Source organism: Mus caroli, unplaced genomic scaffold, assembly GCF_978045245.1.
Source record: "Mus caroli unplaced genomic scaffold, Mus_caroli_1 scaffold_5, whole genome shotgun sequence".
NCBI lineage: Eukaryota > Metazoa > Chordata > Mammalia > Rodentia > Muridae > Mus > Mus caroli.
Window position 1 is genome coordinate 67,564,355 of NW_028227260.1, and position 24,030 is coordinate 67,588,384.

Sequence of the window (24,030 nt, forward strand, 5' to 3'; positions counted from 1 at the left end):
TTGAGCTTCCAGCCTGAGCAGGCCCCTGGCTCCAGAGGCTGTTGGGGCAGGCCTGTGCAATGGAGGCAGGTTGGGAGTGCTAACTGGATTTTTTATTTTTATATCAAGACACTGTGTTTAAAATTTTTACAAAGGACAAACTCCATGGGTTTCCGTTAGTGTTTTAAGAACTTTTCTTAAAAAAAAAAAAAAAAAAAAAGCCAACAACTGAAAAAAAAAAAAAAAAACACCGTTGTTTTGAAAGAGAAATGACAGACACAAAGAGACTGTAAAGAAAATGGGGCAAATTTCTGATATCATGTCCCCAAGGGCAGAGGCAGAACCCAGATTATATACCCAGGGGCCCTATAAGGTCAGGGCCTCCACAGTACCTAGTTTATCAAACCTAGGCTTCTCCAGACAGGCTGCTGCTGCTGGCCTTTGCGGAAGCAGGTCACCCTGTAGGCTCTGTAGTCCTCTCTGGGAGGCCCAGAGCCAGTTGGTGCTCTGTCCTTGCTGGCTCTCAAGCCCCATCCATTGCTAGCCTCTTCCTCCTCTCACCCCATAGTCTTGTGCCCATCTGTCACTGTCTTGGAGGGTCCTTCTCCTTGGTCTGATTGTATGAACATTGGGAGTCCCAGAACCAGAGAGTCCTGATCTTGGAGCCCTCCCTTCCAGAGCTGCTTAGCACTCAATGGGCTGGAATAGCATTGGTTCCAATTTAAAAAAGAAAAAAATCAACAAAAACAAGACCCAGAGAAAAGACCAAGTCTGGGGGAGGAAGAGCTATCCTGCTCTTTAAAGCTCCCGAGTCTGCAGTTGGTAGAGGTGCAGTTCCGAGAAGGCAAGCACCAAGGGGGTGTCCGGCTGTGGCTTCCAGGGCCCCAGGAGTGTCTGTGGTCGGGCTCAAGGAGCTGGTTCCAGCTGCTGTTCCATGGGCCCTTGGTACCAAGGACTCCTATGTGTCCCCATTTGAAGGGCCTATTCAGGTTCACGTCTGGATTTGTGTTTTTGTACATGCGGGTGCATGTCCACATCTGTCTGTGTTTATGCAGATGGGTCTGCTGTAGGGTGTGGGTGCGTGCGTGTACATATATGTGTATGTGTGTGCATGTGTGTTTGTGGATCTGGGAGGGAGGGAGCTGGGAGATGGGCTGTGCTCCAGGATAGAGCTATACACGGGTAGTGGAGTGTGAGTGGGGCAGCCCAGTACTGTTGAACCCTGCGGCAAAGGTGTTATAGGGGTGCAAGGTCTGCAACCCAACCAGGGAATTAGGAATCATAGTGATGGTGTTGGGAGTCATGAGTGGGATGTCATCAGGGGAGCGCCGCAGGGTCAGGGTATAGTCGGGCAGTGCTGTGAGGCGAAGTGTGTCATGTGGGGGGCCGGCCTCACATTCATGGTGAGTGGGACCCAACTGTAATGCTGCCAGCTCCTCCTCCGGAGCAGTTCCCAATTCAGGGGCACCAGTTCCCCTTTGGGGGCTAGGCTGCCTCAGGGGCTCCTGGCGCCGTTTGTCCTTACGGTAATAGAGGGCAGCAAAGGCCAACACATTGAGAAACAGGAGGGAGGCCCCCACAGCGATAGTGACACTTAATTCAGTGGAGTAGTCTCGAGGGTTCTCGACCAGGAGTGGCCCCGCATCCTGGTCCCCATTCCAGGACCCAGGGGCATTCTCATTGCTGTAGGCAGGTGAGATGGCCGGCCGCTTGGTGCTCCAGGTCTTGCCGTTGGGCCTACGGGTGATGTGGGAGCTGTGGGTGGTGTCCGGGGGCGGCACTTTGGTGGTCGTGGATGTATAGTGGAACATGTCATGCAGGTTGTACAGGTGGGGCACCAGGTGTTTCCAAAAGGCTACCTTTGTGGCCCGGTAATGATCACGAACCCTTGGTTTCAGCCCGATGTGAAGGTAGAGCTGGTCCCGGGGATTGTATTTGGACCAGGCCACTTCCTCAAAGCGGTTGGCCTTGGTGTGAATGAACTTGGTATCCTGGGGTACCGGCTTGTTGGGATCCCTGAAATACCACATTGAAATCTAGGGTCACCATGCTACCTAAAGAAAGAAAAGGCCCAGCCTCCTTCTCACTCCCACCAGTCTAAAATCTCCCATGACATACATGTTTTTCAGGGTCCTGTCACCTCCCCCACCCCTTTCTTCCCCAGAGCTGAACTCCTAGTTCCTGTGGCAGGCAGCATGAAAATGTCTCATTCTTCCCTGAGCTCATCCGCAGCCGCCATCAGGCTCCGCAGACGCTCTGTCTCCTCACACGCCATGAGGACCAAGCAATCCTTTGAGTTGCCCAGTTTTATCGAGGGCAAATGCACATTCCTCCCCCTGCATGCTACCCTTGACCAGCTAACTAACCCTGAATCCCACAGTTCTGCCAGTAACACCTCCCTGCTCAGTCCTGATGCTAACAGAGTTCTGAACTCTAACAGAATGAGTTTGAGTGGCTCTGGTTACCAGGGCCAGGGCCTGGGGTGTGCTAAGCAAGAGTTCTACTACCTCCTTCAATAAAAAACAAAAAAATCGGGCTGGTGAGATGGCTCAGTGGGTAAGAGCACCCGACTGCTCTTCCGAAGGTCCGGAGTTCAAATCCCAGCAACCACATGGTGGCTCACAACCATCCGAAACAAGATCTGACTCCCTCTTCTGGAGTGTCTGAAGACAGCTACAGTGAACTTACATATAATCAATAAATAAATCTTTAAAAAAAAAAAAACAAACAAAAAAATCGAAGGAAGGGGAGGGGAGAAGCACAGAATCATGACAAGAAGAAGACTTAAAGGGTTAAACAAGCAAGCTTTAGGGAAATGCAGAGAGAGGAAGCTAATGGAAGAAGTTAGATAGAAGAGCAAAGGGGAGGGCATGCTGGGGTCCCAGAGAAGAGGACACCCATTTTCTCCTTACCCGGTCTTGGCAAAGTTGGTCCAATAGGTCATGACAACAGCACTGAGCATAACATCGTTCTTGGAGAAGTTGCAGGGGAAAAGGTCAGTGGGACCTACCATAGGGACACCAAAAACATAGGGCACTTCATCCCCGTGTGCTGCATCTGACCATGCGGGCTTCATGAGGCTCTGGCAGTGATGGTAGAAGGCGTAGAAGTAGGTAGGTGAGCCATAGCGGGCGTGCAGATCGGCTGTCACCACTGAAGGCTCCACCCACTGGTGGTCAGTGAAGAGTGCCACCAGTGTTTTACGGCGGGTCTCGGGGTTATCTCGGTCTGCCCAGTCCGTATACATGAACTTGATAGTCTCCCGCAGGGTGTCCTTACCCTCAGGATAGCCATACAGATTGTCCACAAAATTGGAGACAGAGTAGTCAAAGTCAGTGCCCGAGACGCCATCCTCGGGGTCCACCACCCCTTCCACAAACTTGAGACCCTCACCCTGGTTGACGCCTAGCATGATGTCATAGTTGAGGAACTCTCCCTGCTCCATAAGGATCTCAGGGTCATCAGGAATGACATCACCATCAATCACAGGGCCAAAAGCCACATGGTAGCGAGCTGGCTGAATGTCCTGTTCTACCAGCTCCTTGGCACTCTTTTGTCGAAGACAATCCACCATATCCACAGTGTCCAGGACGTTACAGCCCACTTTGTCTGCCAGCAAGCTGGTGTACTTCACTGGTTGGTAGTTCACAGCCCAGCTAGATAGAGCAGAGCCACTTTGGATGATGGCCCTCTGGAAAAGCCCTACAGAATATAGGTGGAAGGGGGTCAGAGCTGTCATTGTCACATATGACCATAAAACATTTGATCTTTTGTCACTGAGGCTGCCCTATGCTGTGAATTGACAATGAAGGAAGAACTAGTCTTTTATTAGGAGATATCAGGGCAGGATGTGGGGAGGGGAGGGGGGGTTGCTGAGCCCCTTCTTTGATTATTTCCCCATCAAGTCCCCCCCACACACACATACATACTGCTTCCCATTCCTGGTACAGGGGTTGGTAATTTGGGGGTTAAGGGAAATGCCAGGGAGAATTAACCCCTTGGGCCCCAGACATGGGCCTCCTTATGTTCCCTCCTCTCTTTATCACTCCTTGTCTCTCCCTCTTGCTTCCTGCCCAGCTGGGCCCAGTTCTGTGCCAACGCACCACCAGGGAGCTGGCACTCACACCACAAAGGGGTCTTTTTCATGAGAGATGAGAAATGCAGGGAGGAGAGAGCCCCACATTCTGGGAGTTTAGGGACGAATCCCAAGAGCAAAGGCCCTGGGGTATGAGAGTCTCCTGGCATGTGCCCTGGCAGTGTGGACTATGCCCAGATCCCCTTTTGCCAAAGATATGGACATCACATTCAGATTCCCAGAGCTGGAGGGACCTCATTCCTTACTATCAAAAGGAGAGTCTTTTACCTCTCTAGAGGAAGAACTATCTCTCCCTGGCCCCAAGGGAGTATTTGGCTCTCAGGTACATGGAGCCAATGGGAAGATGTTTTGCATGATCAGAGAGGGGAAAGAGAAGTACAGATTATTGCTTAAGAGAGAGCCAACCTTCCGCAGTACATTTAGACACATTTATTAGTATTGGGGATGGAACGGGTAGCATGCTGCAGGGCAGGGGAGGCCTTTGTCACTGAGCCACACCTCTATCCAGGTCTCCAGAGTTATAGTCCCCTTATGATGCTCAGCACAGTGCCATTCCAGGAAGGCCTTATCCCAGTAAAGAGTCCCAGTCTGAAGAGGTGCCAGTGTCTGTCACTTTACTGAGACAAAACTCAGGCCACTGTCCCTTCATCCATCCACCCACTCACTCACTCACTCACTCACTCACTCACTCACTCACTCACTCACTCCTATTCTCTCTCTCTCTTAATTCATGTGTGTGTGCATGTGCGTGTGCACACGCCTTCTTTTTTTGAGACAGAGTCTGGCTGGTAGCCCTCACTGGCTTCAAACTTGTGGCAGAACTCCTGCTTCAGACTTCTCAGCACTGGGACCACAGGTGTGCGCCACCATGCCCAGCTCCCCAGTTTCTCTCTCCACAGAAGCGAGCTACACCTTAGTCTTCTGTCAGTGTCGTTTTATGAGGGGCTCGGGGACAGACAGAGCTTCTGGGGCAGTGAAGATGGTTCCTCACTTTCAGACACAAGCCTTCTTCAAAAGATGGCAAGGCTTCTTATGAGAGCCAACCTCAATGATAAAAATGCATTCTTGCTCACATCCTTCCTCACTTTAGAGAAGGGCACTTATTTCAAGGACTTTTTTTTTCCATAGGAAGCTCAGCTTTGCCTCTCAGAAATATACTCTTCTTTATAGTCTAGATGGAGAAGGAATACTCCCTTGCCTATGCAAGCCCTTCAGAAACTCACTAGCAGAGAGACCCACACCAAAAACCACGTAAAAAATGAGTGTCCTTTCAGCAAGGTGGCTATCCCTGGAAGGAGTCTGTGGTCCAACAACAATCTGCCTCCCTCGGACTCAATCTAGATTATTTTATTTTGGATTCACTTCTCCCTCTGGACCAATTCTCCTCTTGTAGAGACATGTCCCCCCAGCCCCCAGAAAGGTGGACAATGAATGTTTCTTACACCTAGAAACCAGTTTCCACCTAAGATTCTGACTCTGAAGTACCATGTCCTTCCCATACTGAGAGATTTCCTCCCCTACAAGGAGCTATTGTCCCTTCAGAGAGAGGCATTCTATTCCCACTCTCCCAAAATAAGACTCCCATGTGAAACGAGGACCATCGTTCTCAGGGTGTAAATGGGGATTCTTCTTCTTCCTGTGCAGAAACATTTCCCCCCCCACACACACACACACAAGGGACATGGACCTGATGGGAGGGCTGATTTCCTGGGCACGACTGGGGTATAGAGCCTGACATTCTGGAGCCTGGGATACCTGATGCTCAATGTGTACCAGCATTAAGCTGTTCTATGTTGGAGGGCAGTGGTGGTGCACAACTTTGATCCCAGCACTAGGGAAACAGAGACAAAGGCAGAGGCAGAGGCAGCTAGGTCTCTGAGTTCAAGGCCAACCTGGATTATAGAGGGAGTTCCAGGACAGCCAGGGCTACATGGAGAAACCCTGTCTCCAAAAAAGAGAAAAGAAAAGAAGAGAAAAGAAAGAGAAAAAAGCTATTCTCTGTTGATGCTCAAGAGTTACTCACCCTCAGAATGATGAGACAGTGTAAGGAGACTGACACAGGATGCACCGATGCCAGAGCCAAAGACAGTAATTCTACGGGGATCTCCTCCAAAGAAGGCAATATTCTCACTCACCCAGCGAAGGGCCTGGATTTGATCAAGGAGCCCATAGTTGCCCTTGGCAGCCTGATCTCCAGTGCTCAGGAAACCTAGATTCAACAAAAAAGAGCATGAAAATAATGAAGGCAGAGGGGATGCAGGATTTGGGTTATGATGGCACGAACGAATTTAGGGAGGCGTCACATGGAGGATAAGCACGCAGCCATGTAGTGTTTCCCATCTCACGAATGCTAACATAAATCATTGCTTCTTTTTGCAAGGCCCAGCATCACCAATATAGGCAGGGAAAAACCCCTGCTTCCTGCCCATGATCTACTTTGGAAGGAGGGACAGATGATTTAATGTGGCTGTTTCCTCTAGGCAGAAGAGTTAAACTGCAGAGCTTACAAATGGCCAGAACCCAGCATTCTCTGCCCTGATATAGTATCTGGGGATATGATCCTAACATCAGCCAAGATACAATAGGGAGAAAGCAAGGACCCTGGAGCCAAACAGCCCTTGGTTAAATCCAGGATGAATACATCTTAGGCATGTGGCCTTCAGCAAGTTATTTAAAATCTCTAGGCCGTAGTTTCCTCTTCTGTAAAATGGGGATAAAAATACCTCAAAGGGTTGTAACAAGGATAAACTGAGCCTAAGCCAAGCTCGTGGTAGATCTACAGTTACATTTCCCCCTTCGTTCTCTCTCTGAAGTGAAGAGCCCACAGGCAGCCGTCCCTAAGCTCGCCTTGCCCTTCCTGTGTAAATCTGCCCAGCTCCACTTCTGTCTAGGGCTTTGGTATGGCCCTCTTCTCATCACTCTCAGGGCAGGGCCTCAGTTCCCTTTTTCCAACACCTAAGCAATTAAAAACTCTAGGGGATGCTGCCCAGCAATCTGTGTTGTTAACAAGCTCTCCAGGTGATGCTGATGCCTGCTAAAGTTGAGAAGCCACTGGGTCAGATCATCTTTTTCATCTGATGGAGAAATGAGGAAGTCAGTGCACTGCGTTACCACAGAAACAGGTCTTCCCGCCCACCCACTGGGATTTGCTGCTGAGGAGACTACATGTCACCATGGAGACTACCTTCCCACCCACCTGCTGGGATTTGCTGCCGTGGAGACTTGTTACCATGGAGACTACCTTCCCGCCCACCTGCTGGCTATCCCACAGAGATGTCCTATATCCCCCCTCCTACCCCGTGCTTCCATTTTAGACTGATCCTGCTGCCTCATTTCCTCTATCTCTTCCTTGATCCCTGGGTTCCTTGGAAGGCTCTATCTATCTTCTCCTGCCCTAGGCTTTTTGGAAGGGTCCTTTCCAGGTGGGTGTAATTGCTGTGCTCCTACACAGTGGAAACCCAAACTTGGATCAGAGTTCTTTGACTCCACAGTTAAAAAGCCTGTTCACAGCACCTGGAATCAGCTTGGTTCAGGGCCATGTTGGAGGAGCCCATAGCTCGCAGAGAGCTGGCTGGCAGACCTGGCAGTCCTGGCAGTCTGCAGGCAGAAGCTTAATTCAAATAGAGCCAAGCAGACAGAAAACCACATCACTATATTTCTCAGGTCTTTCTGTATGTAGCTTCTGCAAAAGAATTTGTCTTACCACTTCCAAGTGTGTTATTAATTTCCTTTGGTCAAATTAAGTAAGTAGGAAGTATGTAGATATTCCTCCCAGAACTTTAGCACAAGTCTTCCTTAACCCTGAGTTCCAGATGAGGAGAGGAGAGGGGATTAGCGTAAGCCTGAACAACAATGAGTGGAAGAACTCTAGTTCCTTCAGATGCAGGAGGAAGCAGTCTGTGGGTCCTATTCAGAAATGCAAGTGACTCCTGTAAGTCTTAAAACCTAACTGGGGGTGATGATAAGGAGGAGGAGGAGGAGAAGGAGAAGAAGAAGAAGAAGAAGAAGAAGAAGAAGAAGAAGAAGAAGAAGAAGAAGAAGAAGAAGAAGAAGAAGAAGAAGAAACAGCAGTAATACCTATGCCAGTCAGTACCCAGGTCAGCTGCCCAAGTCTTAAGATCCTCTAGCAAAATTTGTAATGTGTCTTCCTTCTCCTCTCCTTCCCTTATATCTCCCCCCTCCCCACTTCTTTCGCTTAGACAATAGCAGGTTTGTCTTCAATCTTTGTCAAGGTATCATTCAGTGAGATATGTTAAAATTGTCTGTCCTAATTGGACATGGTACTCAGAAAGCAAATGCAGGAGATTTTGGAGTTCAAGACCACAGTGAATGACTTCAAGGCCATCCTGGACTGCACAGCAAGGCCCTGAGAGAAAGAAGTGGGGGAGAGAGGGGAAGGGATAGGGAAAGGAAGGAAGGACAGAGGAAGGGAGAAAGGGAGGGAGGGGGAGAGAGAGAATCTGCTATCCTAGCCAGCAATTGGATGTAGAGTAGATCTCTCCAACATGAGTTCTCCTAAACTAGGACAGAGCTTGAAAAGGCTGAGGAGAGAGTTTGGCTATACCTCTGCTCCCCTGGACCTCATGAGCTTCCAGGTAAGGAACAGTGAAGTATGTGGCTGGGGCCATGCATTGATCCTCACTACACAAAGAGTCCTGCTTTAAATGCTATAGCCAACAGGCTCAGAAGGTGGTAGGGGTAAGCTTGACAGACTAGGAGTGCACAAAGTCTTGCAGCCTAAGAGAGAAGCCACTCATTGATAGCTTCATAGGCTCATGGCCATCCACAGAAACTACATGAAAATGAAGACTCAAATATCCGACTCCGGGCTGGTGAGATGGCTCAGTGGGTAAGAGCACCCAACTGCTCTTCCAAAGGTACGGAGTTCAAATCCCAGCAACCACATGGTGGCTCACAACCATCCGTAACAAGATCTGACTCCCTCTTCTGGAGTGTCTGAAGACAACTACAGTGTACTTACATATAATAAATAAATAAATCTTAAAAAAAAATATCCGACTCCACAAGTTGTCAAAATAAATCTGAGTCAGCCTTCTTGAACCCAAGTTTCTACCCAAGCAGTACACACAAGTTGCTTGTCAACAGAAGATAGAGGAATCTGGCAGATTGTATCAAAACTAGATATTTGTGTCATTCCAGGAGTGTCACTCACCATGTTTTCAGCTTGCCTGAAACATACCTGAGCAATGATGTGGAATTAAGTGAATTCTGGAACCCAGAATAGAACTTGGCAAGCTATTACTTTCTCAGTGCATCCATTACCTCTAGGTCTAGCCACATCCAATATACTGCTACATTCCTTTTGTGTTGTTTGGCCCTCAAATCAGTGGGAGTGTCTCAAATAATAGCTACACCCTCTGCCTTGGCAGGTCATGGGCAGGAGGAGATCTCCATGAATTAGCTAGTGACATTCTCAAGACCCCTAGAGAAGCTTACATGGATGGACTGCAGTCAGGGTCAGGAGGTGATGCTAGGAAGAAAGGCAAGCAAATGTGTACAACTGGAGTCCAAAACTACTGGCTGCCTCTCTCTCTCTCTCTCTCTCTCTATATATATATATATATATATATATATATACATATATATATACACACACACACACACACACATATATGTATACATATACTTTGGAAATCAAAACAGAGCTACACTGCAAACTCCCCAAGCATCAGGGACAAACTCATGTTCTACATCTAGTGCCAAGAGACAAAAACATCTTGTATGGACTCAGAATGCAATCAGTGGCTTATTAATTACATTTGTGTTCCAGAATAGTAGGAAGTGTTCAGGAGCTTCTGACCAAATCTCAGTTTATATACCTCTTTTGGATTATGGAGTAATATTAATTGCTTAATCTCAAAGATGCATTTTTTTCTGATGATCCAAATGAAAGGAGGTTGTAAAGTCAGTGCTCTTAGCCTGAGCTTCATTTTCATGGCTGAGCTTCAGGGGAAGCTACAAAGTCCTGGGTTTTGTTTATTTTTATTTATTTATTTATTTAATAAACTATTTGTGTGCTGAGTGTGGTGGCGTAGGCCTATAATCCCATACTTGGATACAGAGACAGGAGAGTCTGAAGCTCAAGGCTGCCTGGGCTACACAGTTAGCCTTTGTCTTTAAAAACAGAAATTATGTGTGTGCCTGTATTGTTCTGACGAAGAAGCCATAGCTGTCATCAGAATCTCAGAAGAGTGCAAGACCGCCTCAAAAAACTTAACAATTTTTCATCCAGGTGGTAGAGGCACACACCTTTTATCTCAGCACTCAGGTGGCAGAGGCAGGCAGATCTCTGAGTTCAAGGCCAACCTATTGTACAAACCAAATTCCAGCACAGCCAGGGCTATATAGAGAAACTATCTCAATAAGACAAACAAAACAAACAAATAAGATTAAGGATTTCTCCTAGAGAAGCTGAAGGGATGAGAGTTTTCCATTAAATCCAGGACATCACTACACAGAGCACTCCCAGCCTGCCACCTTCTATACAGCCCGCAGCTCCTGCCTGAGACCGTGGAGCCCTTGAATCACACTGAAAGCTAGTGCTTCCTCTCTGCCTCATGTCCCATGTCCTAACCTCTTTCTCTCATCGGTAATTTTATTCTTTTCCTTACTTTTGCCTCACTCTCTTGCTCTTCCCTTCTCTCTTTTCTTCCATTCCTTACTGGTCTGATACTATTGGCTCACATCCTTGGTAGCCTCTGCACATTCAGGTATGCCTTATAAAATGGAGTCTTGTAGTTATTAAAAGCAGCTGCATCAAGTATTTTCTTCTACTTGGAGCAAAGAAAGTAGCTAATTGCTTTGGCCATCAATTACTGTGCATGTACGTGTGTACATCTGTGTGTGATCATCTTTGTGGCTTTGGTGCTTTTTCAGAACTGTGTGATCCTGGAGTGTGAGTTTACAGTCATCCCTGTGGTACCATGACATTCAGATCCCCACTTCTGAACAGGACATGAGAGTCTTGCCATGGTGTCTGGGGCAGTGCAGAAAGATGGAGAAGCAGGGAAGAACCATGAAATCAAAGTCCATCAGATCATGCAGAGACCAGAGAGGTGCCATGAATGTCCCACATTCGGGGTCCCAAGGAGTCACTGAAGGAACACAGTCTAAAACATTTTTTGAGACAAAGTCACACTATGTAACCCTGGCTATACTACAACTCGCTATGTAGATCAGGCTGACTTTGAACCCATAGAGACGTCTCCCACCTTTGCTTCTTAAGTGCTGCGATTAAAATGCATACACCACCATACCTAGCCTCATTTTTCCAGACTGAACTCCAAATAGATGCATGTCCCATGTAGACTTAAGGGAAAGTCAAGAGGAGACTGCCACTCTGTGCATATAACCCTGCCCAGAAGCAAATGCAGCACAAGGGCCTCGGGGACTGGAATTGGCAAAGCAACATAGCCAAGAGCCAATTCAAATGAACTCCTGCCCAGCAACCCGACAAACTGCTGATTCTACATCTGGGCCCACAGACCCCCCCCTTAGAAATCCTGAGGACACAATTTCCCCAGGAAGAAGTTGACTTCTTTATGCCCACATTTCTAAGGATGGAGAGCCCGGATGAACACCTAAAAGGGAGCAAGGGTGTATCTGCTGTCACCTTCTCTGGGGTATTTGTTCATCTCAAGACCTTGGGATATGTACCGGCAGGCATCACAGAAGGTATAAGATAGAGGAACAGCCCAAATCACCCAATATGACTTAGAGGGCAGAATATTCAGTAGGTAGGATACATGGTGGTGCATGGGTGAGGCTTTGGGAAAAACGTATATGCGCATGCGTAGGTACACATAATGAGTAAGAGTGAAGGGATGTGGAGGAGCTAGAGAAAGTACCCAAGGAGCTAAAGGGATCTGCAACCCTATAGGTGGAACAACATTATGAACTAACCAGTACCCCGGGGCTCTTGACTCTAGCTGCATATGTATCAAAAGATGGCCTAGTCGGCCATCACTGGAAAGAGAGGCCCATTGGACTTGCAAACTTTATATGCCCCAGTACAGGGGAACGCCAGGGCCAAAAAGTGGGAGTGAGTGGGTAGGGGAGTGGGGGGGTATGGGGGACTTTTGGGATAGCATTGGAAATGTAAATAAGGAAAATATCTAATAAAAAATATATAAACAAAACAAAACAAACAAACAAAAGAGTGAAGGGATGTATGTGTGGAAGAACAAGGAATGTGTATATGTCTATACACATGTGGCTAGAGTAAATAGGGGTGTGTGTGTGTGTGTGTGTGTGTACGGGCGCGTGCAGATGCAGCTTGAGATACAAGGATGTGTGTGTATTTGAGAGGTAAGGGAGTAAGCACATGTGTATGTATTAGGTATGTATTGACAGAGTATATGTGAAGACTATGTACATGTGTATGCCTGTAAGCACGTGGAGGGGGTCCATTTAGTGTGCCTATGTGAGAGGATGTATATGTGCAGTAAATGAAATGGTTACCATGTAAAAACGAATACTGGTTTGTTTTATGTAAAGTAGGAGAGGGATATATATATATATATATATATATGAAGTACATCATGTGTGAATTGAATGCACAGTGGGACGTGTGAGATGGGGGTGTGTGGGTATAGGGGTGGTGGAAGGTATGTGCACAGAAGAGTCTAGGTATTTGTGTAAGTTGCCAATATAGGGGTAGCAGAAACTGACTCTGGGAGTGTATGGTATATATATATATATATAGTGTGGCTGTGGTAAAAGATGTGGAGCAGAGTATATAAAAACATGTGTGTATATATGGAAGGTGAGAGAGATCTGTGTGGGGTATGGATGTGGTGCATACACTGTGTGGGTATGTGGCTATGTGTGTGAGTGAGACCGTATGTGTCTCACTCTGTGAGGGCGTATGCAGGAGCAGACGAGAGCTGTGTGCACATGTGCCGTGGGGAGCGAGAAGTATTTGTGTGTGTGGGAGTGGGTGGATGGATGTGATGTGTGGGTGTAGAAGTGTCTGTGGATACACAGTGGATTAGAAGGAATATCTGTAAATGCATTGGTATTTAGGGCTGTGGGGCTGGGTGAGCAGTGCTAAAGATAAGACACTAAAAAATTAACAGGACCTATAAAACTCAGCCAAGCAAAATCTGCTAACAGAAGTCTGGCTTGAGACTTAAGAATTGTGAAGTTTAAGCTATACATGGTAGTGGCCCAGGCCTATAATCTCAGCACTTAGGGAGGTAGAAGTAGGAAGACCAGGAGTTCAAGTCCAACCTAGGTTACCCCATCTAATCCCTCCTTTAAAAAGAAGTATACATTTTGAACTGAATCTCCACTGGCATCTAAATCTGAAAAGGTGGCCTGAGAAGACAAGAAAGCCGTTGGTATTTGAATAAGGGTGAAGGACTAAAATCCTGACTCTGGTTATTAACATCAGCGAGAGATCTAGGACTAGCTAAATTGAGTTTCCTGGGATTCCTTCCTCCCCCTTTCAAAGAACCATACCTAGCACCCCGACCCGATAGTTGAGGGTGATGACGATGACGTTGCCGTAACTTGCAAGAACACTGCCATCAATCATGTTGCCTGTTCCTTCCATGTAAGAGCCTCCGTGGATGTAGACCATGACAGGTTTAGCACCACTGTCTCGGATGTCTGTAAGGAAAAGGGGTGAGACACAGGCTAGGTAGGATGCCCTTCCTTCCCTACCCCCGCCAGCCCTGGGGGGGGGGTGCGGGCAGCAAAGCTATTCCAGGTGCCAGGACACCACCACCACCCCTGAGGGCAGGACTCGTGGGGCTGCTAGGCCCGGAGTTGAAGTACTGGCCAGAGAGAGCGGAACTTGTAGAATATCTTTTAAGGATTTGGGTTTCGAGCGCCTCCCAACTGAAGATGGCCATGTGGGCATAATTCATCTGGGCCTGGGTGACCATGGCTAGCTTCTGGGGATGAGAGAAGAAATATCGAGGGCTAAGTGATCCCTTAGCAGCATCAGGTGAGTTCCTGCCCTGTGCATCCAGGAGTCCTGGGACCTGACATGGCTTTAGAAAGCAGGAGCTGGGGAGCCCTGAAACCCCCAGGACTAGACCAGTTACATGGAAACGGCCATTGGCAGCAGCTGGATCCCCCGCCCCCCTCCAGTGCAGACAGAGACAAGAAGGATGGGGAGAAGGGGTGGCACAGGGAGAGAACAGGAAGGTGGAGGGATGAGGGTAGTGAATGGTAGAGATGGGGTGGGGGAACCTTAGAGACATGGTTTCTTAACTGCATGCCCACATCCCCCATTCTTCCTGGGCAAACTTAGCTGGAAACACTGGGGTGGAGCAGAACTTGGCATGAGAAGGCCTGCCCAGCCAGAGTTAAGATGTAGGAGAAGTCTCCACCAGGCCAGTGCCCAGGGCTCATCGGGGGGCTGCTCCCAAGCCCAGCCAGCATGGTGTGGGGCTGAAGCAGTCAAGAGAAGGCTCCAGGCCTGAACTTGACTTGCCTATCATTTGTCAGTCTGTGAGCTGACCCACTCTCTCTGCCACACTGACACAGTCCTACCAAGTCACCAGTGGATCCCCTAAACTGCCTGGCCCCTCCAGGGTCTCCAAAGGGGCAGGCCCAGAGCATGGGTGGAGAAGGGAATGCTGTCTGTTGTCGCATAAACAATCTGTTACCCCAAGGAGGAAGGACGGTCCCCTCACCACCAGAGACTCTTAGACCATCTATTGATGGCTGTGCTATCTGGGCCTGGCTTGTTAGGCCACAGTTTTTCTGTTCCCAACCTAGTGCAACCTCTAGACCTAGTGAATCTTTCTTTGGGGGAGGACATTGGGGAAGTGCTGTCTTTGAATGTCACTGTTTTGCCCCTTGGTGTGCCCAAGCAGGGCCACTTTTCCAGGAGAAATCCAGGCACCCCCTTACCATCCGGTTTTTTTTTTTTTTTTTGTGCCTATCCCCACCCTCCCTGGCCCTACTTGTTCTTCACCATTTCTGCTGCCACATATGGGCAGGTACCCATGAGTCATAGAAGATGGGAGGGGGTCAGGGGCCAGGGCCAGGAAGACACCCTCCCTATAGCTCTACTTGTGGTTGGTCCCCTGCTCCTGCCAGCCGTGTCCATTACCCCAGAAGTCCCAGTGGCCAATGAGGCCAAAGACGGAGGAACAGCCCAACGGCCTTGTACAGGAACAGAAACACACCAACGGACGGACAGACAGACAGACGGGGCTTCTCCCCATTGAGAAGGGGAGGGGCTCTGTGCCATGCACCAGCCGCCGCGCCCTGCAGCCCCCAAATACCTTCATCTTCATCCCCGTCATTATCCGCTAAGTCCTCGCCCTGTTTCTTAGCGCCGGATCCTGGGGACCAGACACGGGGAGACACAACAGCACAGAACAGAGAACAAAACAGAGAGAGAATTCAAAAACAGCATGACTGCAGTGTGGCCCAGCAAGCCAGCTCTGGGCCTGGGCCCAGGACAGGCAGGAGGGATGGCAAGAACTGAGGGAATGGGTGGGCTGAGGCCCAGACCTTCATCAGGATGATGGTGTTGCAGGTCTCTGCTGTGCTGACCTCCCTGCACCTCCCTGCCCCGCCTCCCTGTACCCAACCAAGTTCATTCGCAGTTAGGAAGGAGGTAGCAGCAAGTTGGCTAGGGTACAGAGGCAAAGGCCCACTTGTGGAAACTTCATTCTAGATGGAAGGGCTGCATGTCTAGACACAGGCAGGCTGAGCTGGAGAGCAGGGACAGGTACTGAAGGTAGGAGGTGACATTGCCAGCATCTGTGTGAACATCTATGTGATATACTCAGGGCAGAGGTGTTTACCGGGAACCCCCAAGTCTGAGCTCCCAGGGCCCAATGGGCAGATTTGAACTGGGCCTCAGCTGACCCTGATTCCCACAGGAGAAGATGGGAGATGAAAATTTCCCTCTGGCTTTGTTCACTGGGGCCCTCTGCTCTTGTGAATGGCAAATGGGGCTCCTGCCCACAGGAACCAGCTTTAAGAGCAGCAAGTGTTGCTCTAGGAGAGAGCCAGAGGGGAGGGAGGGAGGGAAGGAAGGAGAAAGGAATAGAGAGAGAGGGAGAGGAACAGAGAGAGGGAGTGGGAGAGAGGAGAGAGAGGAGAGAGGGAAAGGGAGAGAGAGAGAGAGAGAGAGAGAGAGAGAGAGAGAGAGAGAGAGAGAGAGAGAGAGAGAGAGAGAGAGAGAGATGGTTCCTACCATATACTGAGTACTGAACATCTACCACATGTCAGACATTCTACTCTTGCTGCTGTTTGACTCCTACATCCCAATGAGGTAGGCACTATCCTTATTCCTCTTTCACTGATGGGGAAACTGAGGTTCAGAGAGGTAAAGTGACTTGCTCAAGATCACACAGCTAGAAAGCAAACCCAGGTCTGCTGGACTCCAAAGCCCTTATGGTCTTTCCACTGCATCATGCCACCTTTCAGGGGCAAGGGAAAGGGAATGAGGAAATAGATGAAAGAAGAGGCAGAACACGAAAGGAGAGGAGAGCAGAGAGACTAGAGGAAGAAGAAAGGCATTTAGGAGCCGGGGCAGGGGTAGCTTAGACTGGCACCACTTCTCCCTGTTATGAAGAGACTAGAAGGATATCTTGGAATGGCTATAAAAAGACGTGATCTACTGCCTGCTGGTCGGCATGTCAAGGCAGAAGGAATTCGGCTGGTTCCCCACACCTTACCCTTTTGCATCCATGATCACAGAGATACCTTCAACCTGGAGCAAGCAAATAGCTCTCTTTCTCTGTTGGTCTGCACTCTGGTGCCTGAATATCCCTAGAGTTATTAACCGAACCAGAACTACAAGAGAGCAGAGCCCCAGCTCTACTAGAAACAGCCTCTGGCTTCCTGAACTTCCAGTGGTACCTACTGTCTTAACACATTAGCTCAACACCTGCCCGTCTTGCTCTTAGAATCTCAATGAGACATAGCCACACAGTGGAACAGCCACCAAACAGCATCGCTCATTCCTAGACATCACTTCCTTTCAAGTCCATGGAGGCAGGGGCTGGAGGAGATCCTTCCCAGGACACTCTTCACTTCTGGTGGCTCCTTCTGTGAGGGGCTGAGGGTACTTGGTTGGTACATGATCCTAGCCTTGTCCTAGTCCCTTGAGCTTGTCCCCAATGATCAATTCTTTGCTGCCATGGGCTTTACTAGGCACTATCCGAACACATGGGGGCACCGGAGGATCCCACATAGGCCACCCCATCTGCCCTGTGCACTACACACACACACACACACACACACACACACACACACACACACAGTGTGCCCAAAGAGGCAAGATTAGTAAGTTTTTCAAATGGCTAAGAGGCCCATGATAGGGAACCAATTTGAACAGTTAAACAATCAAATGCCCTCCCCTATCCTGTGTAAAGCCCACTTCCCAGACTGGCCTGTGGAGTCAAGGAACCCAGCAGTTTTAATGCCAGGCTAGGAGCTTCTTCAGGACAAAAATCAGATTCCCTTCACAGCCCAACAGCACCTTGCCCATCATTCACAATTACAATTGGCAAAATATTCATACTGCATGACGGCTTCTAGTCAGCACTCTGGCCAAAATCTCAGCATGGGTTTGGCCGGCCCTCGGCTCTTCCTGGAGCCCTGATAGAGCTTTCTTCCTAAGCAGTGGTTAATAGTAATCTCTTCCTCACCCCACTGGTACCCCACTACATAACTTTTAGCAGGAGCGTTCAAACCCTTTCCCTGAATACACGTATAGGTTAATGGAAGGTTATGGCTAGAATGGTCTTTCTGCTTTCCCATGTGGAAATGGAGGCTCTTAAAAGAAAAAGAAAAAAAAATAAGACTGACCTCTGAGCCTGGACGCCATAAAGAGTTCATGGCCAGCCTGAGCTGCATAGCAAGACCCTGGCTCCCAAACCAAAACACAACACAGCAAAGCAAAGAAAAATGAAACCAAATAGAAGGAATGCCGTATGAGTTGGCAGCAGAAGCCTGGGGTCACTCAGGGATTGTGCTTCCTGGACAAGTGGTGCTGCTTAAGCCGCACTACAGAGGTCCTTCATTTGCATGAGAGCCTCTGCATGCTTCCTACTGTGTGTGAGGGCCTGGGCTGGATGTAAAGCGAGGTAAAACATTGTTTTTAAGGGCAGTGAGTCTGACTCCGTGCTCCAGTGAGCATCAAAAGCCCTCCACTTATGGGCTTTTGAATGCGCTGATTCTTAGCAGTCCTTAGAGATTCTCATTCAGGAGGGATTGTTCCAGCCCAGGAATCCCAATGACATGGGAGAAACCCTGCCCTAGAGCATCAAAGGAAAACAAAGGCCAAGCTTGCCAAAGGCTTGTATGGGTGAGTTGTGGCTGTCCCTGTTCCTTAGGCTGCTACCACAGCCAATTAGCCCAACCTAGCCACATCTGATCTTTTATGTGAGGTGGGATCGGCCAGGTGGAAGTTGCCTTCATGGGCTACAGTGGAAAGAACATTCCCTGAGGGTCAAGAGCCCCAGGTTTTGGCCCCAGCTTTGTCCCCAGACCGGCAACAGGGCCTTGTCTAGCAAGTCACTCCCCTGGGCTCGGTTCCTCATCTGTAAAATCGGAATAGCGCTTCCTGCCTTGCTTGCTTCCCGAGATGTGGAGAGGCATTTATGAGGTAAATATGAGGGCTCTTGCAGAAAACATAAAGTGGTGTGCAAACAGGAAACATTACTATACAGGAAAAAGAAAGTCCTTTCAGCAGGAGGGTGAATTTAAAATTGGTTTTCTTTAGAGCCTACAGTTTCCAGAGATTTCCAGTTTCTGCCTCAGGAGTAGCCCGCGTCTCTCAGCTTTGCTCTGGCCAGAGGTGGTGAGGAAGGGGCAGGGTGTGTTGCAGAAGAGCAAATAAATGTGTGTACCACGTTTCTTTTAAGCTTCAGTGGGGAAGAGTTGAGCATAGGCTTTTAACCCAGGACAGGGTACTGGAGGGATGGTCTTATGTTTGCACTTGCTGCAGGAAAAGGTGGAGCCTTTGGCTCCAGCTTGACTGCCTGTTTTCTTCTGAAATGTTACCATAAGAGCCACTGGCTCTATCTTTGGTACACTCCTTAGGAGAGCTGGGAAGACTGGTGTCAATGGGCTTTCTGCTTCTGCTCTGAACCTGCCTTCGGCCCCTGGAGCCTCTCTACAATGCAGCTAGAGCTCTTAGAGGAGGTGGGACCTTAAGCCTGCTAACTGCCCTCTCAACCTGGGCTACTTGAAGGAAGGCTGGGTCCTCAGGGGCAGGGACACGTGGGCAGGCAGCCCTCCCTCTCTCTCTCTCTCCCTCCCCGCCGGCTCGCTACCTACCTCCTTTCCTACAAATTTTCTTGTTGGGCTTTCGGGCGCATTCCTTGGAAATCCGCTTTACTGTAAAATGAATAAAAAACTAAAAAATAACAGGAGGCCTCTGCCCAGGGGCATGCATCCCCCCCCACCCAGGCCCCAAGAGCTGAGCTGCTCTGCAGCGGCACATGGCAGAGAGCCTGTCCCACCATCTCCTTTTTTTTTTTTTTTTCTGTCACTTACCTTAATGTGACCCCCGCGGGAGGAGGCATCAGCTAGTGGAAGAGGAGGCACCTAAGCATCGCCAACCAGGCTTGCCCCCCACCCCCCACGCACACCCAGCTCCCTCAGCCACACACACCTACCACCTTTCGAAACAGGTGGAATGGCAACAGGGGAGCCTGGTGGAGCCAGCATCCTCCCGCGGGCAGCTGCCAGCAGTCACCCATACTCCCCCGGGGTACCCCCATCCAGCACTGGACCTAGACCTGTCAAAGCTCTCAGGCCTGGCCAGCCCCCTTCTGGCATCAGTGTCACTCACACATGGGAGCTCGGACAATGCTGGGAGAGGGAAGAACAGGGAGGGGAAAAGGCCAAGCGGAGTGATGGTTAGAAGCATCTTCACAGACAGACAGACGCATGCTGCAGGGCACACAACCACATGCAAGCCACAAACACAACAGGGCAGGCGGGAGGCAAGGAGGGCACAATGCCTGGCCGCAGCACTCACCATCTTCCGTGGGCACATACACATTCAGATAGAGGCAATCTTCGTTGGGCTCCTGGATATAAGTGGCGACGATATCCAAGTTGGCAGTGAACCAGACTGGCAGCATGACTTCGGGCACAGCTGTGTGGATGTTCTGGGGGCACACTGGGGGAAAGTGTGTGGCGTTCCGGATGCCCGACCAGGATGGGGGTGGTTCAGGGGGCAGGAAACGTTTCTCGCCGATCGGGGGAGCTGCGTAGGGTACCCCCAGGTATTGGTCCACAGGACCCAGGATTTCACTGGGCAATGGTACTCTGGCACCCCTTAGCTTCCCAAAGTGAGTATTGACTGTGGGTGCTGGGGCCTGGGTACTGGCCCTCAGCACCAAACTGAGGAAGCCCAGGGTGAGGCACAGGCTCCGGCCAACTGTGGGCGTGGGGCTCAGGGACAGCGAGGGCTGCAGCCACATGTTCCGGGCAGGGGGACTGGCAGGAGAGGAAGACTCCGGGGTCACAGCATCAGCCCAATAGGCAGCCCCTTCATGGCCACACTGACTTGAACCTCAAAACTGAGCTCTCGAGGGACACCTACAGGTGCCCAGCAACGCAGAGAGCAGGTCTTCCGAGCACCACCACTTCGAAAGAGGGCTCCCTTAGGGCCAGACAGGCCTGTGGAAAGAGGGAAGCATGTGTCATCGAAGATGGTCTGTGTGGGCTCTAGGCTCAGTCTTTGGGACCCCAGTGGGCTTGGCCTATTTCCCCACAATTAGAGGTTTCAAGTGCCCAGGGGTCCAGAGACTCACAGGTGATCCAATGCTATTTATAACTATTTTATGTGCCTGGTCACGGTGTGAAAAAAAATCTAGGGGGATGAACAGAGTGACAGCTTTTGCCATTGTGAATTCAGCCCCTAACTCCAATTGCAACATCCAGCCCCAGGGTCTGCTGGGGTCAGAGCATGTAGTGACATGGAGAGCTGGAAGTGGAACTTCCAGTATGGCTGCCAACTTCACTCCAGGACTAGAAGAAGACGTTAAGAAAAGCAAAGCAGCAGACAGAGCGTCCCACAGAGAGATGCCCTTTACCCTCAGGCAGGGCAGGGAGCACAACCGCCAAGTCCAGAGACACCCCCCCCCATTGCCTCTCCTTGACATTTCTCCTCAGCCTTCACTACTGCGGAGTCCTTAAACCTTTGTCATTGCTGCTGCCTAGCCCTTCATTCAAACCAAATGCCAGAAACAAAGGCAAAAATGGATCTCCTGAGCACACTAGGCGTTGTGGATGCTAGACCAGTGTGAAATAAACAACAGTGTATAGGGACATACATTCATAAAGACTCAAAGAAGGAGTGAGAGACCAAGGTAAGATCACAGACACTGCAATATTCACTGGCAGAGATTTATATTCCAAACCCACAGAGATTCCCTCATCTAGTCCCACATTCCAAGACAGACCGCCTCACACAGCCAGAGCCACACACACACAGAGACCCTACTGAAACAAAATCACACATACCCGCATAGGTAAATATCCAGACACAAGTGGCATAATGGTGACACATAGGTGGAGACAGAAACAGAAATAGCAACACGCTCAGACACACACAGGCCTTCTGACACAGTTACAGTCAACACATATACACGGGCACACAGACATGTGTGTCCCACATGGTTACACAAACACTCAATAAGCACACATGCACACGTTTGTGTGTATGCAGGCGTGCACACACACACAGAGTCACATTTAGTTTTCCCCCATTTCTCCCGCCTTCCGAGATTTCAGGCCTGTTCCTTTAAGAAGTGGCTGAAGGGGTGGGGGAGGGAGATTGGGACCGACCAGCAATCGGCAATCGGCCACCATGGGAGGGGAATGAGAATGTGTGTGTGTGTGTGTGTGTGTGTGTGTGTGTGTGTGTGTGTGTGAAAGAGAGACAGAGAGAGACAGAGAAAGACAGAGACAGGGAGGGAGAGACAGAGAGAGACAGAGACAGAGAAGGAGGGAGAGACAAGAGACAGACAGAGAAAGATGGGGAGGAAAGCAGGAAAGCAGGCAGGAGGGTAAAGTGACTAAAGGGATAGGGGCTTAGAGGAAATGGGGAGCAAAGTATGGGGTGGGGAGATCCCAGACACTGCCCAGAATGCACCCGGGTGGAGGGGAGGAGGGGAAGGGGAAGGGGAAAGAAGGGGTAGGAGTAGGGAGGTGGGGCAGGAGGGAGTGGGTGGGTGTGTATATGGGGGGGGGGTTAGTCCGCAGCTGAGTTCACACAATCCCCCCATTCACCGTCTCCATGGCAACTCTGGGGCACAGACCGCTCATTCACACAGCTTCCCCGCCAGCACCCCCCCATTAACCCCCTCGATGCTGCCCCCACCTCACAAATTCCATTAACCCTTTCTAGAGGCCTTCCTCTCTGGTAACCCTTCCGCGCCAAATGCCAAATTCCCCTGTTGAGTCAATTCGCTGCAGCCCCTCCCTCTGGTGAACACCTAGACAAACCAACCGACCCCCAAATGCCCTCTGTACCCTAGGACCCACTGTGAGTTAGTTCCCAAGGCCAAGATCTCCATTCTGGTCCAACTTGCAATTTGGGAGAAGACAAGGGAGGCAGCAATGCTGGGATGAGAATGGCATCTAAGGGGACTTTGGGGGCTGGAGCAGTATTGGGCAAGGGGCATTGTGCTGGAATGGATCAGTGTTGAGAACTGCAGTATTGGGGGCTATGTGGGTTTGGAACGATATTAGAGGATGAAATTGCCTTAGAATGGGGAGGCTAGAATAAAGGCCTCCATTGGGTGGGGGGGCTGCAGAGAGTGGGGGAGGGAACCTGGCTGTAAGATGCTATGATGGAAGGGGTGTGGGGGTGCACTGCAGGAGAGGGGGTATTGGCAATGTGCAATCCTGGAATGGGGCTGGGGGCTCTGGTTAGGGGTATTTTTGGTGAGCATGCAGGCTGGACGATAGAAATAGAGAAACCATGGGCGGAAGGATGATAGGGATGCAGGATTTAGGGAGGAGGTAGAGGAGAGAAGCAAAGCGAGGGAGAGCCGGGAGGTCAGGGGTACCTATGGAGAACACGGGGTTGAGAAGGATGGGAGCCACTGGCCGGGGAGGTGGAGGGACCCGGGATTGGGAGGGGACAGGATTGGGAAAGGTATGGGCAGCTAGAGGATGAGAGACCGAAGCAGGCGGCCTCACCTGTTCCCTAGGCGGCTGCAAACGACTGAACCAGGCCACGGACCACCCATATCGCCTCCAGGCCAAGGGCTCCGCACCCGAATCTCCGAGATCAGCTCTCCGGCAGCCTGGCTGCTGTGCCCGCGCACCAAGGGGGCGCGCTGCGCGTGCCCGGACATGGGGGGGGGCGCGGTCCCTGGCATTAACTCCTTTTGTGCCAGTGATGGCTCAAGTCCTGGGGCATGGCCCAATTCCCCCACCACACACACACACACACACACACACACACACACACACACACACACACACCACGTCAGGCAAGCTCTGCTCCTGTCCCCCACCCTCACATTCCAAGCTATCAGACAGGTAGGTGATTTTCCAGGAAAACAAATTCAAACTTTATCTGCAACGCTTGAGACCTTGATACTGGGAGAAACTGAGGCACTGTATGGAGAAAATCCAGTTTCTTGCCACAAAGCCCTCATTTGGCAAGCATCACCTCTCCTTAGCACCAGCACCACCCAAGGTGCAATCAGCAGTGGGGTCACTTTGCCCTCATCCTGTTACCTCCCAGAGGTCAATGTCATTCACTTCTGCTGCTTCAGTCAGGGTAGATTGGATTCAGTCTCAAAAGACCAGTTCTCGCCCCATTCTGGCTTCTACCCCCACCCCAATAGCTAATGTTTTTATCTAGTTTCTGTATGTAATACACCTATCCACTTGACCTAGCACACATACACCTTTAAATCCCTGCTGAACGTCCCTTATCCTAGCCAAACTTCTACCCCTTGGGCTGCTTCCAGGATAGAGCAAGT

General features: G+C 50.0%; 1 protein-coding gene across 3 annotated transcripts; it reads right to left on the minus strand.

The window, feature by feature from the left end:
- Nucleotides 1-216: 216 nt before the first annotated feature.
- Nlgn3 (neuroligin 3) lies at nucleotides 217-23,368 on the minus strand. Of its 3 annotated transcripts, XM_021153024.3 has the most exons (8): nucleotides 23,237-23,368; nucleotides 20,061-20,707; nucleotides 19,355-19,414; nucleotides 15,340-15,399; nucleotides 13,559-13,708; nucleotides 6,099-6,284; nucleotides 2,892-3,681; nucleotides 217-1,995 (listed from the first exon to the last, which is right to left on the minus strand). In XM_021153024.3, exons 2-8 carry the CDS (start codon nucleotides 20,506-20,508, stop codon nucleotides 1,152-1,154), a joined length of 2,538 nt encoding a protein of 845 aa, XP_021008683.1. In that variant the 5' UTR covers nucleotides 20,509-20,707; nucleotides 23,237-23,368; the 3' UTR covers nucleotides 217-1,151. The 3 variants fall into 3 exon arrangements, with proteins under 3 accessions (XP_021008683.1, XP_021008684.1, XP_021008686.1); XM_021153025.3 differs by lacking the exon at nucleotides 19,355-19,414; XM_021153027.3 differs by lacking the exons at nucleotides 15,340-15,399; nucleotides 19,355-19,414.
- Nucleotides 23,369-24,030: the final 662 nt, after the last annotated feature.

Bases quoted from the DNA above. Each gene is read 5' to 3' on its own strand.
- Nlgn3 (XM_021153024.3), bottom strand. From the start codon at position 20,508: ATGTGGCTGCAGCCCTCGCTGTCCCTGAGCCCCACGCCCACAGTTGGC. The intron at 15,400-19,354 runs GTAGGTAGCGAG...TCTGGTCCCCAG, and splicing joins GAAAATTTGTAGGAAAGGAG to GATCCGGCGCTAAGAAACAG. The intron at 3,682-6,098 runs GTGAGTAACTCT...TATATTCTGTAG, and splicing joins ACTGTCTCATCATTCTGAGG to GGCTTTTCCAGAGGGCCATC.